We start from the raw sequence: 17,948 nt of genomic DNA, 5'->3' as shown, positions 1-17,948 counted from the left end.
GGAGCAGAGGTGAAGAAGGTGCAGGACTTTAAGTACTTAGGGTCAACGGTTCAGAGCAATGGAGACTGTGGGCAAGTGCAAGCAGGTTGGAAGAAAAGACAAGAGGCAGAGCTGGAGGTAGCAGAGCTTAAGATGTTGAGGTTCTCTTTGGGAGTGACGAGGACGGACAGGATCAGGAATGAGTATATCAGAGGGACAGCTCATGTTAGATGTTTCAGAGATAAAGTCAGAGAGGCCAGATTGAGGTGGTTTGGACATGTTCAGAGGAGAGACTGTGAATATATTGGTAGAAGGATGCTGAGGTTGGAGCTGCCAGGCAGGAGGTCTAGAGGAAGACCAAAGAGGAGATTTATGGATGTAGTGAGAGAGGACATGAAGTTAATTGGTGTGAGTGAAGAGGATGCAGAGGACAGGGTTAGATGGAGGCACATGATTCGCTGTGGCGACCCCTGAAAGGGAACAGCCGAAAGGAAAAGAAGAAGTATCTATCTATAGCAACTAAATGTTAATTATGTGACAAAATGGCATATGTAATAGTTTCAGTCAATCTCTGTGATTGATTATACCATTGCCACCAACTGTAATATTGTCATAACTATAAGCACCTGTATTGCTATTTTCAGCATTTTTTTCTTAAAAAAAAAAAAGAATGCCCTATTGTAACTTCATTTTTTTTTTTGCTAGAGTCATGGATTTTGCCAACAGCCAAAATTTCAGAATAAGGCTATAAAAAAATAGTTTCTACATGAAACTGCTCACAACAAGGTCTGTGGATTATCTTGAGTAACCCGGTCATGATTTCTGGAAAGAGACATTGTTGTTGAGTTTTTCAAATGTATTTTCTTGGCGCTTTGAGCACCACAAGCCAAGCGCCATATAGTCCCAATATATTCAAAAAAGTCAGACATCTCTACTGCCGATATCTCCAAAACTCGGCAACTCACACAAAAACAATCTAGATGGATAATTAGCACTATGGGTAAGAGTAAAAATATGTATTTTTGATTTTGGGGTGAACTGCCCCTTTAAGTACAGTATGGGTAAATGTAGCCTACATAGTTGCATTCCACCACTGTCTCTGCATTAATAATAGATTTATACACCCTAAAAAAAATTCTCTTTCGTGTTAATCTGCCACACATTGATAAGTGATTTATGTTCATGGTCTACAGTCCACTAAGCCTACAATACTGAATTAAGGAGTAGACTTATGCTCAAAAATCCTTCAGCTCCAATGTGTAAACCATAGAACTTCACTCATATTAAGCAAAATCAGATGTGACATGAACGAGGTAAAGAAAAAGGCTCTCACATATGTACTATAATAATTTTCAAGATGAGGTTGTTAAAGAAGCCTTTTAAGGAGGAAAAAACCACAGCCACTTTCATCACTTCTGGATCTTTGGCCCAGACGGACCACTTCCTAAATAAAACAGCCATCATAGAAAAATCTGCTTGTTCATCCACAATACCAGCGCTCCCAACTCCAGAACACATCAGATCCATTGCAAGAGCATATGAGGTGCAGGATGATTGGACTGCAGGAGTTGAGCTGCTGCAGACAGCCTATGCTGTGGAAAAGCCAGAGCTGCTCTCAAGCTGAGATACAGCAACAGGAGGCTGTAAAAGAAGAGGAACATTCTGGCCACAGAGCACGAGTGGTTAGAAATCATTGACTGATAGAGAGAAATGTTATCACTTAAGCAAATACATGATATGATCAAAATATATTCAATAACAATCATTTTAGGGAAGTCAGTAATTTCACTTAACAAGAGATACTCAATCAACAACAGAGATAGCAAATACCCGGCTGGTAGTGAAACAGTGATTTTGTACACTCTCTGAAAAGTAGAACCCTTTTAGGTTTGTCTGCTTGGTCTTATAAACAGTAGGTAAGTAAAATTGTCTCTGAGCAACCTCTAACTGAAGTATTGTATGTAAAAGCCCTTTGTAATGCTGGTCACTCGCAAACTGTGTGAAATAATACGTGTTGGACACAATGATGAATGCTTGTCAGGTGTAATACTGTTTGAACTTTGTGGCAAATGGGTAGTGTGTTGCATCAGTGTTCCAAGAGACCTTGCAGTTTAAAGCTCAGAGTGGACATCGGCTTTGAATCTCCCTTTTGATTTAGTGTCTTTTTTCCCCCAAACACAGGTTGGGAATTATTCTCAGCCTTTGTACTGAGGCCCCATATAACAAAACATGAGCACACTTTGAATTAACACATTTAATGCCATCTGTCCTCTGGCCAAGTGTCTTTACTTTATTGCCATCAAGTGGGCAAATTGGATACTGCAGCTCCCGAAGGCTCTTGGGCTATTGTGACACGCAAATGCCGCAAATGCTCAATGCTGTATGGGGAATGTCACACAGATACTTATAGATTTACAATTTAATATCTTACATGATCATGGCACAATAATTTACGATTCTTCCGTATAATACAGCCTATCATTAGACAAAAGGATCAAATACAGAAATAATGAGGATGATCCTTTTCCATGACCTCTATGATTCTGACCAATCACAGCCTTGGAAAAGTGGACGCTTCCGTATGGCGACTGATGCCTTCAGGTGTTATCGCAAATAACGAAATTATGTTATACATAATTTGGACCGGACTATTTGTACAGTTAAATAGTGGGAACATGGAGATTTATGACTCCAGCGTTGCCCATGAGTCAGTATACCTGGTGGAGAACCAGGAAGCCCCGTCATTAGTTGGTGTCAACTTTATGTTTCTATCATGTATAATTTTTATTTGTTAGTCTAAGTGACAAGATTTCAGCTCAAAACTCTGCCCCGTATGACATGTTGTATAAAATAAAACAACAGCGTCCAAAGAATTTTGCTGTGGGGTTCATTGTGTTGTTATCGAGCAAAAACAGCACACGTTTTAATTACCGTTACAGCCATTGGTTCACATCGCATCGAAATTGAGAGCTTTTTCGCGGTGTACCTGAACACACCATACGTGTGTTCTCACTGTGAATATTTGCTACGCACATTGACATCGGTAGGACATAAAATATCACAGCAAGGTAATATTGCTACTTTTCACGCCAAACATGCCAGCATTTAGATATATGTAATTGTTCTTAATGGAGAAATGTATTGAATACTTTGTCGCAGTTGCTAAAGTTGTGGCTGTGAGATTAGCTTCTGTAGTTAGCATGCTAGACGCATTGACATTAGCTTCGTTTTGACTTCGCCAGTTATCTTTAACTTAGCTATCTAGTTAGAGTGAGCACTTTTTTTCTGACCATTTGCCCACTATACAACACCACATAACTAACGGTGTGATGTTACATAACTTAGTAACGTAGCTATAATGTTTGTTAAAAGTAAGTCCCGTTCAACTGTTAGCTTCTAGCTTGGTAACTAGACGGTTTGAATGAATGAGAATAAAGCGTTCATTGTTTATGGGTGTCGCACACCGGACGGCTATCATTTTGAGTCAGCGTAATTGTAAAAGCTTAACGGATCCCATTTAGCATGCTGGTCGTTCAAGACTGTACGCACATAGGTTAATGTTAGCTTTTCCTCCCAAGAATTTATTTTGATGTGAATCGCGGCTGCGGCCTGCTAACGTAAGCCAAATCATCCTTGAATCTTGCTGCTAATCTGGCTAATTTTTGAGACAGCTGATCAGGTTTCGGATCATTGTAGCATCAATCTAGTATCAATATTTCCTTCTGTTAATTTCATTCTATAAACAGCGAGTTCATAACACACAGTCATTTCCTAGATTAGTTATTTATAGTATTATACAAGTAATAACGATAACATGGCATTACTAGATATTAGGTTTTTTTCTGAATACATTTATTTATCTAACAATTATTACTTGAATTGTAAGACCACCTGGCCTTCATCTCAAATATGAGCTTGCACAAAAGACTTTGACACAGTCTATTGTTTAAGAAAACGTGTGAGACATAGATTCCCTGATTTACATGCTGTCCATACAGATGGCTGAGCACGACGTTGATAATGAACTTCTGGACTATGAGGAAGATGAGGAGCCCCAGGGAGCCCCCGAGAGTGGGACCCCAGCAAACAAGAAGGAGGTGAAGGGATCCTACGTATCCATCCACAGCTCGGGCTTCAGAGACTTTCTCCTCAAACCAGAGCTGCTCCGTGCCATTGTCGACTGTGGTTTTGAGCATCCCTCAGAAGGTGAACATTAGTTTTGGGTTGTCATACTCCTCCACACAAACTCCTACTATTTCTTATGTTGTTAGTGTTTCCTGTTTTTATTAATTGATCAAGAGGCGTCATTTAAAAATTTCACTCGCTTATGATTGCCATTTGTTTTATTTTCAGTCCAGCATGAGTGTATTCCCCAAGCTATCCTGGGCATGGACATCCTGTGTCAGGCCAAGTCCGGTATGGGAAAAACAGCAGTGTTTGTACTGGCCACCCTGCAGCAGATAGAACCTGTTGATGGTCAGGTGAGTTGGTCATTATTATTATTTTTTGGGCCTGTCTTTCATGCTAAAGAGTCAAAATGCCTCTCCTATCTGTGCTTAGTTCTCAGACCTGAGGCCTCATGCATATTCACTCATAGCATATACACTTTGAATGGGTTTAAAAAATGCATATGCCATGTCCCTTCACAAAGGTGGTATTTGGGAAGACAAAATTTGTGTTGTTTTTTTTTAAAACTATTTTTTGGGGCTTTTTATTTTTTTGGCCTTTATTTGATAATGGGGCAGCTGAAGATAGACAGAAAAGGGAGAGAGAAGGGGGATGACATGCAGCAAAGGGCTGTGGGCTGGATTCAAAACCCAGAACGCTGCGGTAAGGACTCAGCCTTGGTACATGTGGTGCACTCTCTACTAGGTGAGCTAATGGAAACACAAACTTGATAGGAGTATGTGCTGCTCATATTTATTGAACCATGAGTACAGACATTTGAGAGAGAGAGGAGAGCAAAGCTTAAATACAATTAATTCACTTATATCAAATCTCACAACCTTGTCAATTAGTCAGTTTAAAATAACTTATAGGCTTAAAAGTGCTTTTTTTCTGAGTTTGATTAGAAGACACGTAGCCTAGCTGGAAAGCAACGGCCTGTTTACCTGGTTCAACAGCAGCAGCTTTACCCATTCTGTGTGCTTCATTGTGTGGAAAACACGTCTGACAGGTCTGTCTACAATTACAGAAGCAGGCTTGTTGGTATGGAATTTGATATGACCATTATGATTTGCAGAAGTTATGCCACTCAGTTTGTTTTTACTAGTGGGCCATGTCAGAAATATGATCACAAACAATACAGCTCTCAACTTCAGCATCAACCAGTGAAGTTTGGTCTTTTTGGAATGTTGGCCTGAGATCTCCTTTTTCCTTTTCTTTACGTTTTTTTGTTTTTCTCATTTTATGCCCAGCAGTAGAGAGATGACAAGAAATGTGGGGAGAGGGAGATAGGCATGACATTCAATAAAGGTCCTGGGCTAAACGCAAACCAGGGACGTCGTGGTTCATGGTTGGCGCTCTAATCCCTAGGCCAACATGGTGCCTCTGAGATCTCTATTTTGATTTTTAATTTGGTCCTTCAAAGTTCTTAATTATTATTTAAATGATCATTGGGTATTACGAAGGAACTGTATGAAATTATGATCATTACTGAAATAACATTAACATTTTCAAACAGCACTGAAATATTTTGGTAATATTAGTTAAAAGTCCATAAGGTCCTGTAGAAAATCAATCAAATCAAGGATAAGTAAAACATGTTAGCTGGCATTATAAAAGATGCACTACATAAGGACTAAGTTAAAGGTGGGGTATGCGATTCTAATCCAACACATGTCTTTTTGTCAAATTCAGTGAATATCTCCTCACGGTTCGCTGTCAGCTCAGCGTGTGTGTTGAAAAAAAATCTGGTGTTTTTACACAGCCCTGGCTCTGTAAATGTGAAACAAACAAAGTGACTTGGACCGAGCCACACAACACTATTCCAGCCGTGATTTGTGTTTCAGGTAACGTTAAATGACCTGCCCATGAACAATCAGCTTAATTTCTAGTTTGCCAAGATGTGCTGTTGTTGTGATGTTAGCTATAGCAGCAGCAGAGTTGTGAGTATCGCTGTGTGCTGGTTCTGGGAAACGTCTCGTCCTCTCTGGCTGTTAGCTTCTCAGCAGCAACTGTAGGGACAGTTTGCTAACTCACAACCTGGCTAATGTTAGTTATATTACTTGATGTGCTATATCATGGTATTTGTCATGGTATTGAATTTCCCCAGAATTGCATACCCCACCTTTTTAATTTTTAATAAGACTAATGTCCTTATTCCCTGTATTCCAGGTGTCTGTCCTTGTAATGTGCCACACGCGAGAGTTGGCCTTCCAGATCAGCAAAGAGTACGAGCGCTTCTCCAAGTACATGCCCACTGTCAAGGTGTCTGTGTTCTTCGGTGGCCTGGCCATCAAGAAGGACGAGGAAGTCCTGAAGAAGAACTGCCCTCACATTGTTGTAGGAACTCCAGGACGTACCCTGGCCCTCATCCACAACAAGACCCTCAACTTGAAGAACATTAAACACTTTGTGCTTGACGAGTGTGATAAGATGCTGGAGCAGCTGGGTGAGTAAGAGGAACAGAAGTGTTTTATAGTGGACTGACTATCATGTATAATTTTTATTTGTTAGTCTAAGTGACAAGATTTCAGCTCAAAACTCTGCCCCGCATGACATGTTGTATAAAATAAAACAGCAGCATCCAAAGAATTTTGCTGTGGGGGTCATTGTGTTGTTATTGAGCAAAAACAGCACACGTTTTAATTACCGTTACAGCCATTGGTTCACATCGCATCGAAATTGAGAGCTTTTTCGCGGTGACTGACTAGCTTTGGTGAAGGACTGTGGTCAGTATGTAAGACAGGGGCGACTTCCAGTTGATTCAGGTATTGCTCTGTGAATTCAGTTCTCCGTCTTATCAATCTCCCTTGACCTGTTTATGTTTGTATGGTCTAGGTAGGTCGCTGCTTGAATTGAGTGGGGTACCTTGGTGTATGCGCCAACTGAGATGCCTTTTTAAATGTTGTGCAGACTCCACTTTCTTGGCGCGCCACAGGCGTACGCCGACGTGGTAATGGTGTGGACCCACTATTAGTGTTTTTCCACCAAATTAGTTCTGGTTCTTGAACCGGTTACATTCAAGATTCTTGGAACCATGGTGCTATCTAGTGAACCAGTTTTGAGCGGAACCATTGTAATCAATGCACAATGCACAACGATCTGTAGAAAATGACACACCCACTTCGGTTAACCTGCTATTTTTTGGTTCCAGATGGGAACGAACTTTTCAGGTTCTGTACCAATTTATATTTGGTCGAAATGCTCCGAACGGTTCAAAATTAGGTGTACGAACCATGCTGGTGGAAAAGGCTTATATGTGAACCTCCAAGATTATCAGTTCATTTAAAGGGGTTCCACATGTTTGTAGAAGTGTGACATGCCTCGATCAAAGGAAATTTTTGTGGAGCTTAAACAAAACGTTGTTCATGGTCACCAGGGTGAGGTTACAAAGAACCCCAGGGTAACATCTAAGGATCTACAGGCCTGTCTTGCATTGGCTAATGTCTGTGTTCATGAGTCCACCATCAGACAAACACTGAACAAGAATGGTGTGTATGGCAGGATAGCAAGGAGAAAGCCACTACTCTCCAAGGAGAACGTTGCTTCCCATCTAAAGTTTGCCAAATGGCTGAGTCAAAATCCAGACCGTAATCCAATAGAAATGTTGTGGAAAGACCTGAAGAGAGCAGTTCATGCAGGGAAGCCCACCAACATCACTGAGTTGAAGCAGTTTTTTTTTTTTTTTTTTTTTAAGGAGGACTGGGCCAAAATTCTTTCAAACTGATGTGGGACTGATAAACAGTTACAGAAAACAAGGCAGTCACAGCTACTGAAAGCAAAGGTTCACATTGCATTCATTGTGCTCTAATAGTGAATGATGTAATCTGCATTTTTGTTTATTTAAAAATATACTTGATAAATTACTATTTCATTTTTAGAGACAATGAGCATGGTTAAAAAGTTTCTGTTTTTTTGTATACAAATAAGAATAAAAATGCAATTAATGTAAGTTTGGGATTACTGTTGTTTTTTTCTGACAGACATGAGGCGTGACGTCCAGGAAATCTTCAGGCTGACACCCCATGAGAAGCAGGTTATGATGTTCAGTGCAACGCTAAGCAAGGAGATCCGCCCTGTCTGCCGCAAGTTCATGCAGGATGTGAGTTATCAGGATTTATTGATGTTTCAAATTGAACCTACTGTGTTTCATTCAGCTATATGTAAACATCTTTCAGGAGAACATGTTCAGTGAGCCACCGTGCACAGTTCATTTGTCAGAACGTGATGCAAGTTCAGAAAATTGTATGGCGTTGTAGACCTCAGAAAAACATGACCAGATGGTTTTCTCAATATGTTATCAGTTTTTTTCTCACTTTCTGGTCCTTACCACGTTGCTCGTGTTTTTTTATGCTTATTACATTTCTGATGTGTGTGTGACTAATGTTTGGCTCTTCTCTCTTGCTGTGTAGCCCATGGAAGTGTTTGTGGATGACGAGACCAAGCTGACACTCCATGGTTTACAGCAATATTACTGCAAGTTAAAGGACAGTGAGAAGAACCGAAAGCTCTTTGACCTGCTCGATGTGCTTGAGTTCAACCAGGTATAGCTAGCACTTATTCATGAGATACTGAATCAGTTATGTATATATTTATTATAGTATATTATATTATTTTAAATCTTTATGCGATGGCTTAATATTAAGAACTACACATTTTGCAGCCTTGTTCTTCTCCTAATACATTTTAAAGTTTTGTCCCTTGTCCTCTAGAGGGAGATATTTGTTGATTTCAGCCTGTCTGTATCTCATTGATGTCTTTGCCATTCCCAGCAAAAATATGCAAGGCTTTTCTTTTGGTCCCTGTTAGGTGGTGATCTTCGTTAAGTCAGTGAATCGCTGTGTGGCTCTGTCCCAGCTGCTGGTGGAGCAGAATTTCCCTGCCATCGCCATCCACAGGGGCATGGCGCAGGAGGAGCGGTAGGTGCCTTTTGATTCTTGTCTTTTTGTTCACACCTTGAATTTGACAGTAGCTTTCCTAATTTCAATATCTTGAGAATGAAAAAATGTAGAAAACGGAACATCACGCTACTGTAATTTATTTGTATGCTGAATTTTAATATTAAAATGTAAGTATGAAGTCCTAATTAAAATGTGAGGAATTTACAACCAGATTTGTGTGAAAAATGAGATTATTTGAGAGGTTAGCAGAGAGGTTTATGTTCTTAGTCTCCCTCACTGTGGAATATTACCCCCCCCAGGTTATCTCGGTACCAGCAGTTTAAAGACTTCCAGCGGCGGATCTTGGTTGCAACCAACCTGTTTGGTCGAGGCATGGACATCGAGCGAGTCAACATCGTCTTTAACTACGACATGCCAGAGGATTCTGACACATACCTTCACAGAGTCAGTCCAACTATAATATAATTTTATGTTATCTGTCTTATGTTATCTGAAATCTAGAAATTAATAGTAGAGTTAGAAATAATTCAAAACCTTTACCGTTGTCTATGATTACAAGCCCCCTTTTGAGTATCCAAACTTGGTGGCATTCTTGTTTTCCCTCGAGCAGAGCCCGTTTTGAGCCTCCTTTCTTTCCTCAGGTGGCCCGTGCTGGCAGGTTTGGGACCAAAGGCCTGGCCGTCACCTTTGTGTCAGACGAGACCGACGCTAAGATCCTGAATGACGTCCAAGACCGCTTTGAGGTCAATGTGGCAGAGCTCCCAGAGGAGATTGATATCTCCTCTTACAGTAAGTTCTGTTGTTGCTCACAAGCTGTCTGGCATTTTCAGTAACCAAGTTTGTGTATATGTATATACATTACATCTTTTTTTTGCCTCATATCCTATAATCTCTTACTTAAAAATATTCCTATTTATTTCTTTGCAGTTGAACAGGCCAGATGAGTCTGAAGTGTCTTTCCAGTGAAGACTGTGTGTGACCCTTGGTGTTGCTGTATTTAGGTGGAGGGGAAAAAAACCCTCATTTATTTTAAAGTTCCCCTCCCACCATAAATGTTGGCAAGTTCATAATGATAAAACATTTTAATTTTATTCTATCAGGTCTTTGCGGGGTGCTTGTTTTAGTGTTTTCCTTGTTAAAACCATGGATATTGTTTTGGTTGAAGAAATAAAGTTTTATACCTTATTTAATGGTGTTGGCTTTAATTTTGCAAACATTTTTTTTAAACATTAAGTAGGTCAGATGTTACATTAAACACAGTTATACTACAACAGTGTCATAAAATACAACTTTTCACTTTTTTCTGTAGTTAATATCCTCACAAGCAGAGGGCGCTAGCATCATAATTTGAAAACAGACAATTTCCCCAAACACTTAGCTACCAAGTTTAAAACTGAACAAGTTGAGTTAAAAAAACCTCGCATGAAACTTGAGCTCAGCATCCAGTTTTTTATCACATGGACGGACCAACAGAAACTTGTGACAGATACACTGCCTTAATCCACAGAAGTGCATAAGTGACGACAATACAAACTTAAATCCAAATAAAGAAAATATATTTACAGAATACAGTGTGATCCAAAATAAACTCTCAAATACAGGTTTGTGTAAGACATTTCTCTAAGCTGCATTTAATGCACAAACAAGAAATAAGTTGGCATTGGTCCAGTCCTCGCTGATCACTCGTCAGTTCCAGGTAGAGTTCCTTATCGTTTAACAGCCTGTGACTTACAGGGAAACTGTCCTTCATCGCTGTGTGTATATTTACTTTTCGATGGGTTGTCATGTCAGCACACCCCCCCAAAAAAAGTCTTGTCCACATTTTGCTTTATACAAGTTTCTATATAAAGCTGCAAAAGTTTCTCTTTTGCTTGTTGTCACTGAGTAGTCACAGTGCATTGTGGGATATATAGTCATTCACCATCACAGTATGTGCGGTTATTGTCGCAGGTGAGGTGATTCTTGTGCACTGCCGTCATAGTTATAGTTCCTAAGTTTCAGTGCTATACAAAGTGCTTTGTTGCTCGTTCTCCTCTCAGGCTGATCTGAGAGTCTCAAAGAAAACAAAAACTAATCCTCCAACCCTGAACCAGCAGTCAGGCCAGAGTGGCGGAAGTCCAGGGGCACTTCAGGGCTCTAATTTAGGTCCCACGTCTGTGTGAACAAGAGCAGGCAAGTGTACAATCCACTCCGGTCACACTTTAATATTACAATAAGGGTTGCCTTTATGACTGTGTATAAAACCGAGGCGGCCCTTCCTGCCTGCAGTTTGGCAGTCAGGTGGGTTCCTGAGATCTTCACTCACTCGGAGCCAGATGAGAAAAATGGCCCTTAGTCTTGAAGCGTATTTCTTCATCAAGAAAGTTGACCTCATCACATTAAAATAAAAAATAAAAATTCCTCCTCAGTACTAGTCGATGAATTGGTGTGTATCTCCATACATCCAGTGCTGTGGGGGGAGGGCCACTTCATTGAGGTGGCCGCAGTCATCACTGCATTTACATGACTGGATGAACATGGCTGACCTCTGGAACCGCTCGCCATCCGGGCAGACAAAGGTCACAGGTACAGTGCGTGTGCGCCGTGGCGAGCAGCACCGTCCATCCGTACACACGCCGCAATAGTTGGGCCGGTAGAGGCGGACACTCACACATTCTCCGTAGGACAGGCGGGTTGGCTCTGGGGCTTTCTGGGCTGGGGAGCACTTCTTCCCTTTCTGTGGTTGGATGATAAAAATATACAGATACGTGTCACAGTCTGGATAATAATGAGTGTTGTTCCTAATTGCCTTCAGTAGCAAAATTCACCAAAATAATCGAATAAGCTTTGACTTTTATCTGCTGTGCCTTTTTACATAACAGCACATTTAAGCAGCTTTGCACTCAAACTCATTAGCTTCACATTAAGAGGGCCACACTTCATCTTGTTATGCCAAAACAGAGATTGAGAGAGAGGGATTAGTTTTAGATTTAAGTGATTCATTTTCAGATTAAACATTTATTTAACATTTCTGTGTACTTTTCTGTTAAACACACTGACACCTGTGATTGTTCTTGGCACCAGAGCTTTTAACTCAGTAGAGCAGATAAAAGAGCTCTTAGTGTGTGTCCAACATGGAGGATTAATATAGACACACCACTTCCCTGGACCCTGGGTACACAGACGAGGCCTAGCTATGGACAGTTGCTTGGCAGGAATGCCGGGGGTGGGGGACTATATTTAAAAAGGCGCCTGCCTGCCACCAAAACACCGCTGAGTAAATCTGCACTGCCTAGTTCCCACTGGATACACGTAGAGCTTCCCGAAAGTACCGCTAAAATAATCTCTGTTCTTAAGCTCGGGATAAAGATGGCTTTAGCACTAAGAGCGTATTTACTCAGGGCCAAAACATCTAATTTTTCATTCTTTGCGGCACACATTTGATGTGTTCAGCCTGTGCTCTTCAGTTTAAAGAGGGAAAGAAGGAAGCAGAGCAAAAATGAGCAGGTATTGTTTTGCCCTGCGTAGTCAGACATGGTCAGATAAGAGGTGTAATAATTCCTTATTGATAAGTGTTATTGCAAGGCGTTTAGGTTTCACTGTGCAATAGATAAGTTGTTGTGATAAGAAGTTATCTTGGCAGTAATGTGGATATTCGACCTATGCCCTCTGTCTCTGTCTCCGTCTCCTTCGGTTCAAGTAAAGTTCACGTCACCTTGGCTGGGACAGTACGGCTGCGGCATGGCCGTATGGTACAGATTCTCGTCTCTCTCTCCAGCTTGCACTGAGGGTTCTTGTTGGTGATACGAGAAGAAACACCCATCCCACAGCTGCGGGAACACTGGGACCAGTCAGTGGTCTGGACTGGACACTTTTTGTCCTTCAGATGGTTCCACACTGAGGAGCGTTAGAGACATGAGGGAGGGTGGAAGGCAGGGAGAAAAAGAAAAATCATACACATCAATTAGGCCAGTGGTTCTCAACCTGGGGGGGTCAGGACCCCATCAAGAGGTCACAAGATAAATCTGAAGGGTCATAAAAAGAACCAACAGGATAGTAAAGCAGAAAAAAACAAAACATTTTCTACACACTTCCAATACTTTGGTTTATGACTAAATACCCGCAATACTAATGTCATTCCCATCAGCCTCAGTTGTACTTTGTGTTTAGGGCTAATTAGCAAATGTTAGCATGCTAACATTTACCATGTTGGTGGTGGTGAACATGATAAACATTATACCTGCTTAACATCGACATGCTAGTATACTCATTGTGAGCATGTTAGCATGCTGGCGTTAGCATTTAGCTCAAAGCACTGCTGTGCCTAAGTACAGCCTCACAGAGCTGTTCACATGGCTGTAGAATGGTTGAATAATTTTAAGCAGCAATCTGAGAAGGAATCATCACAAACCAAAAAGTTTGGGAACCACTGAATAAGACTATATAACGTGATTTTGCACATTTTAGACAAACAACTCATACATAAAGTGTTCAAAGAAGACTGCATTCTATCTTTAACTCAAAAAATGCAGTGATAATAAGTACTAAATATTCCCTTCTCAGTCTCTCCCTCACCAGGCAGGTGTTTGTAACCATGTTCACTCTCCCAGCCGCTGGACTTGACGTCTGCAAGCTCGTTGTCCAGCTCATTTTCAGGCTGGTGCGGGGCAGGATGGTGCTGAGGTCTGGGCAGGTGTTGTTGTGGTGGAGGCACCTGTGATAAGAGGATATGAGAAGATGACAGTGCTGTTTGCTGTCCTGATTATCAAGGGGTTACTTCAAGGCAATCGGGCAGAGGACTTTACTCCTCTCTACCTGCATGAATCTTTGTCATGATTTAAAGCACTAGTCACTAGCAGTATCTAGTCTGTGTACGCAGGTACAGTCTCATCTATCAGAAGGTGTAAGATTTACAATGAATTTTCAAAACTTTATCGCAAACAACTTCCATAACCCTTCATTCATTCAGAAACGGCTCATTTTATTGTTTATATATTGTTTTATAGTTGACCAAGAGAAAAATAATCAGCAACTATTTTGTTCATCAATTAAATTTTTTGTCGATTTTTAAAGGACAAATGCCAAATATTCTCTGGTTTCTCAAAAAAATAAAAAATAAACATGTCTTTAATTGGGATACTGCTATTTATTTGATTAAAACATTTTTTGTTTTGTAGAATTGGCTCTTTCATCCCAGTCACCTTTGTTTTCTATATCAAGAGAATACTACCAGTGGCCGGTGATGAATTGCACCTCCACCATTTGGTATTGCTAAACAAATTCCATAAAATATGTTTCCAATTTGTGCCTTTTTGTGAGTCACTTACTGAGCAAGTTCTTTGTCATTACATGAAAAAACAAACAAACCTGATGCTTAGGTGGGAGCTGCCAGGTGCCCTTATGGCAGTCCACACTGAAGCAGCACTGCCCGGGTATCCTGACCAGCCGTGGGTAAGGGCAGGATGGAGAGGCCGGTGGCAGCTTGTTGTTACAGAGAGGAGCGCAGCCAACAGCACCATCGATGCAGGTACACTGGTGTTTACAGCCAGCACGGAAACTCTCGCCGTTCTGGTATATCCTGCCATTGTACTCACATGTGCGTCCCTCTGATTTTGCTGGAAAGACACATTTTACTCAACATTTAATAACTCACAAATTAAGTGTAGTGAGATACTGCAGATTGGTCATATACACAAAACTGGCTGTTGTTATGCATAAACCAAAGGGCAACAGGCAACAAAATCCATGGGTTAGGTATCTCAGAGATGCAGCTCTCAGTTTCTATTAGACATGCTTCAAAGTCTAAAGGGATCAATTATTGAGCTTCCACGTACAGTTGGTAAGTTAACAAGAATTCACCACATGCTCTTATTTCAACAGCTAAAATGAACCCTGTTGAGCCAAGTTTCTCCTGTCTTTACCAAAACACACACAATGACTTAACACTGCACCAGTACACAGATCCCACAGAGGACCACTAAGATCGAAAGGTCAGTGGAAATAAGGAGACAGGAAGTGTCAGACTCCTTGTCTCCAAAGCAGGGAAGAACCAGCTATTCATAGTTTGTGGGGCAGCACTGGCATGGTGCAGATGGAAAGTATATTTTTATCTCTGAAACCGCCTGTTGCTGTCATAAAACATCTACTACTCATTAAAATACCCCCTGTCTTGTTCCCGGATGTACAAGGTTACTTGTTGCTTAATCACTGAGTTGTGATGGCTTTGACTTTATGGAAAGGAGGGTCAATTAACATCCATTTCTTTGACATCTTTTGTAAATTGTTGCCCATGATAGGGAAGCACATCACATTCACCATATTAATTTTAAACATAGGATACTTTTCCCATGCATGTTAATACTATGGGTTGCAATGAACAGGGGAGCAGTGGAAATAGCTGTAGAAGGCAGCTATTTTTCTATAAGTGAAGTTCCTTCCCACCCAACATGCTTTGTTCCCTCCTCTCTCACCTCGACAGATGCCCCAGGCCACGGTCACATCGTTGCCGTAATTACACTCCAGGCCTTTGTGGTGGTCGCAAGGCCTCATGGGGCTGCAGTCCTGGTTAAGCTGTGCAGCACACACCTTGCAGCACCCACATCCATCTGGCACAGTGCTGACTCCTGGAGGGCAAGCCTGGGGCTCTACAGGGCACTCACACACTGCTGGGCAGCTAGCAGTCACCTAGAGGAAACAGAGAGGGAGATCACATCATCAGACAAGACCCAAGTGATTTAAGTCATGCAATATTTTCTACAACTAAGTAAAGAAAAAAAAAGAACCCCAGAGCCTTGCTCAAACAACATCAGAGATCTAAAAAGCAGCTTCAGGAAAGCTACACACAGAGAACGTGATTGGAAAATTCAGACACAAAATAACTGTATGCCAACTAGGTTGCTAAAGTCATCATCAGGGGTGTTCAGTGCACTAGTTGCAGCTTTTCTTCCAAAATCAAAGTGTGAGGAAGAGCTCTGGTACATTCATTTTTGATTCTGTATGATCTCTTAGGCTCCTCAGGGGTTTGTGACTGATTTTGAATTCATCCACAGAGAAAGCACTGCAGTATGCCTCTGCATGAAGTCAAGTCACTGCTGGCCACTCAGCCCTGTGTGTCTAGACAGCTACCCAGTCCCCTGCTGGCTCATGGTTTGAGTCATCGCCAAGCACTAGAGCCAACTTGTTCCAATTTGTACGAATCAATATGTCACTGTGCTTTAAAAAGGAGACATGAGTAGACATGTGGATTACCAGGCAAGACAACCAACTTCAGAAGAACTGTATTCATTATCATATAAGCAGTATTGGGAGTGATAACCCCACCTAAACTCCATTTACCTAACTTTGTTGTATCCACTTTTTATGCTGACAGAGATAAAGTCATATCAGTAATCACAATTAATCTGATGTTGGCTTTATGAAGAATAAGTCTTTGAAGATGAAAAATGTCTGAAAGCTTTTCTAAAAATACATTTGAGTTTTGTTTACGCCAGGGGACGTTTATGCTGTTCATACCTTGGAGGTGAATGTTGAATCACATTTTTACTCGCAGCAACATCATCTATGACAGATTACACATTGAACTAATATTAATCTTTAAATAGTATTTCTGTAGCAGACTTTTGGCTCACCCTCAGCGGTACGCGCTTCTGTCAGGAGAGAAACACCATACCTGTGTGGTGACGGCTGTTGTCAGTACGGTCAGGTAGATCAGAAATGCCATGATTAGCCTGTGATAAGTTGAAGAAAAATACAAATAAAGATAAAATAGTATCTTCAAGCTACAATCCACTGAACGATTGTTAGTCTAAAGTACTTTCACACTGAGTGTCAGTCCCTTTTCGGACCGTAGTCCTTGTTTTTCTACCGGGATAAGTGTCTAAACTCTAATTTATATCTGCTGGCGAGCTTTTGAGAGACCCCGCCCCTCTCCATACTTCTAACGAATCAGCGAGCAGGCAACAGCCCAGACATTCCAAGTGGGTGTGACTTCATCACGGGGATAGTTTGCTGATTGGTGGGCGTGTTTTGGAATGAATGCAGCCATTCATAAAAATCGCAGGGCCGCTCTGTATTTATTTTATGGTTTAAAAATTAAAATGTAACAGCCGCTTTCAAGTCACACTTAGGCACATTCCTGCTTTTGTGGCCACCACTCTCCTAACACTAAGTAAATATATTCAGCTGGGCCAGACAGCATGGTAACATTAATAAGACCTCCACCTCTGGGGGAAAAAAGAAGGGGGGAGGAATTCCCTCTGTTTTTCCAGACCAATGTATGTGCCAGGACAGAAAATGAAAGTGGAGTGTATTAAGCAAATAGTAAGGTAATAGCAGTTGTCAGAGAGAGTGAACACATCCCTCTTTGTCTGTGCCCATCATAATCTGAGAAAATGTGTTTCCATAGTTTTTAAAGGTACGTTTTGATTGTTTTGCTCTCCGAATGCTTCATCTGGAATTCAGGTGGGCTGGCTGTCTCTGACTGTTATTTCTAACCACATGGTGCTGACATGGGAATGATGAGGATATGATCACTTGGAAAGAATGGTCGAGTCGAGGGTGAAAGCAGGATTATTGTTTTAAGGACAGCTCATATGCCCTCTCCTCCTCCTCCTCCTTCCTTTTCAACCACAAGTTTTCAGCCACACCTGCCCCAACACAGAGGCCTCGTTTGATGAGAGAAATGTGATAGGCAGAGGTTTTAAAGTTAGGTTCCTGCTATGAATGTCTGTGTATACGTGCAGAGTTCTGGCTTAGACCTAAAAAGCCAAACATCTCACATGGTTTCTCACACGGGCTGTGGTGGTCTTGGGTTCTGGGAAACTTAAACTAAACTCTCATTCAGGGGGTAATGATCAATAACCCATATTCAGTTTCAGGCTTATAAAAGGTGATTGATTCAGTTTTAAGTTTGTGTCAACCTGCACA

General features: G+C 41.2%; 2 protein-coding genes across 4 annotated transcripts; one reads left to right on the top strand and one right to left on the bottom strand.

The window, feature by feature from the left end:
- The first annotated feature begins 2,892 nt into the window (after positions 1 to 2,892).
- On the top strand, positions 2,893 to 10,229 carry LOC122873542 (ATP-dependent RNA helicase DDX39A). 2 transcript variants are annotated; one of them, XM_044190345.1, is made up of 10 exons: positions 2,893 to 3,047; positions 3,978 to 4,185; positions 4,333 to 4,460; positions 6,316 to 6,592; positions 8,127 to 8,245; positions 8,556 to 8,687; positions 8,953 to 9,062; positions 9,344 to 9,488; positions 9,686 to 9,833; positions 9,972 to 10,229. In XM_044190345.1, the coding sequence occupies exons 2-10, from the start codon at positions 3,978 to 3,980 to the stop codon at positions 9,986 to 9,988; spliced, it is 1,284 nt and encodes a 427-aa protein (XP_044046280.1). In that variant the 5' UTR covers positions 2,893 to 3,047; the 3' UTR covers positions 9,989 to 10,229. The 2 variants fall into 2 exon arrangements, with proteins under 2 accessions (XP_044046280.1, XP_044046282.1); XM_044190347.1 differs by lacking the exon at positions 2,893 to 3,047 and adding an exon at positions 3,455 to 3,596.
- Positions 10,230 to 10,479: 250 nt separating this feature from the next.
- On the bottom strand, positions 10,480 to 16,912 carry LOC122873543 (CCN family member 1-like). Of its 2 annotated transcripts, none has more exons than XM_044190348.1 (6): positions 16,693 to 16,912; positions 15,494 to 15,707; positions 14,391 to 14,638; positions 13,599 to 13,737; positions 12,739 to 12,920; positions 10,480 to 11,760 (listed from the first exon to the last, which is right to left on the bottom strand). In XM_044190348.1, exons 1-6 carry the CDS (start codon positions 16,741 to 16,743, stop codon positions 11,455 to 11,457), a joined length of 1,140 nt encoding a protein of 379 aa, XP_044046283.1. In that variant the 5' UTR covers positions 16,744 to 16,912; the 3' UTR covers positions 10,480 to 11,454. The 2 variants fall into 2 exon arrangements, with proteins under 2 accessions (XP_044046283.1, XP_044046284.1); XM_044190349.1 differs by having other exon boundaries at positions 16,652 to 16,901.
- Positions 16,913 to 17,948: the final 1,036 nt, after the last annotated feature.

The sequence above is a fragment of the Siniperca chuatsi genome, linkage group LG3 (genome assembly GCF_020085105.1).
Source record: "Siniperca chuatsi isolate FFG_IHB_CAS linkage group LG3, ASM2008510v1, whole genome shotgun sequence".
Lineage (NCBI taxonomy): Eukaryota > Metazoa > Chordata > Actinopteri > Centrarchiformes > Sinipercidae > Siniperca > Siniperca chuatsi.
Note: the sequence above shows the minus strand (reverse complement) of the source record. Positions and strands in the feature narration are given on the sequence as shown.

Excerpts from the sequence above, each read along its gene's own strand:
- LOC122873542 (XM_044190345.1), top strand. The coding sequence starts at position 3,978 with ATGGCTGAGCACGACGTTGATAATGAACTTCTGGACTATGAGGAAGAT. Across the intron at positions 8,246-8,555 it reads GCCGCAAGTTCATGCAGGAT|CCCATGGAAGTGTTTGTGGA; the intron begins GTGAGTTATCAG and ends CTTGCTGTGTAG. Across the intron at positions 8,688-8,952 it reads ATGTGCTTGAGTTCAACCAG|GTGGTGATCTTCGTTAAGTC; the intron begins GTATAGCTAGCA and ends GGTCCCTGTTAG.
- LOC122873543 (XM_044190348.1), bottom strand. The coding sequence starts at position 16,743 with ATGGCATTTCTGATCTACCTGACCGTACTGACAACAGCCGTCACCACA. Across the intron at positions 12,921-13,598 it reads TGGTTACAAACACCTGCCTG|TGTGGAACCATCTGAAGGAC; the intron begins GTGAGGGAGAGA and ends AACGCTCCTCAG. Across the intron at positions 11,761-12,738 it reads GCCGTACTGTCCCAGCCAAG|AAAGGGAAGAAGTGCTCCCC; the intron begins GTGACGTGAACT and ends ATCCAACCACAG.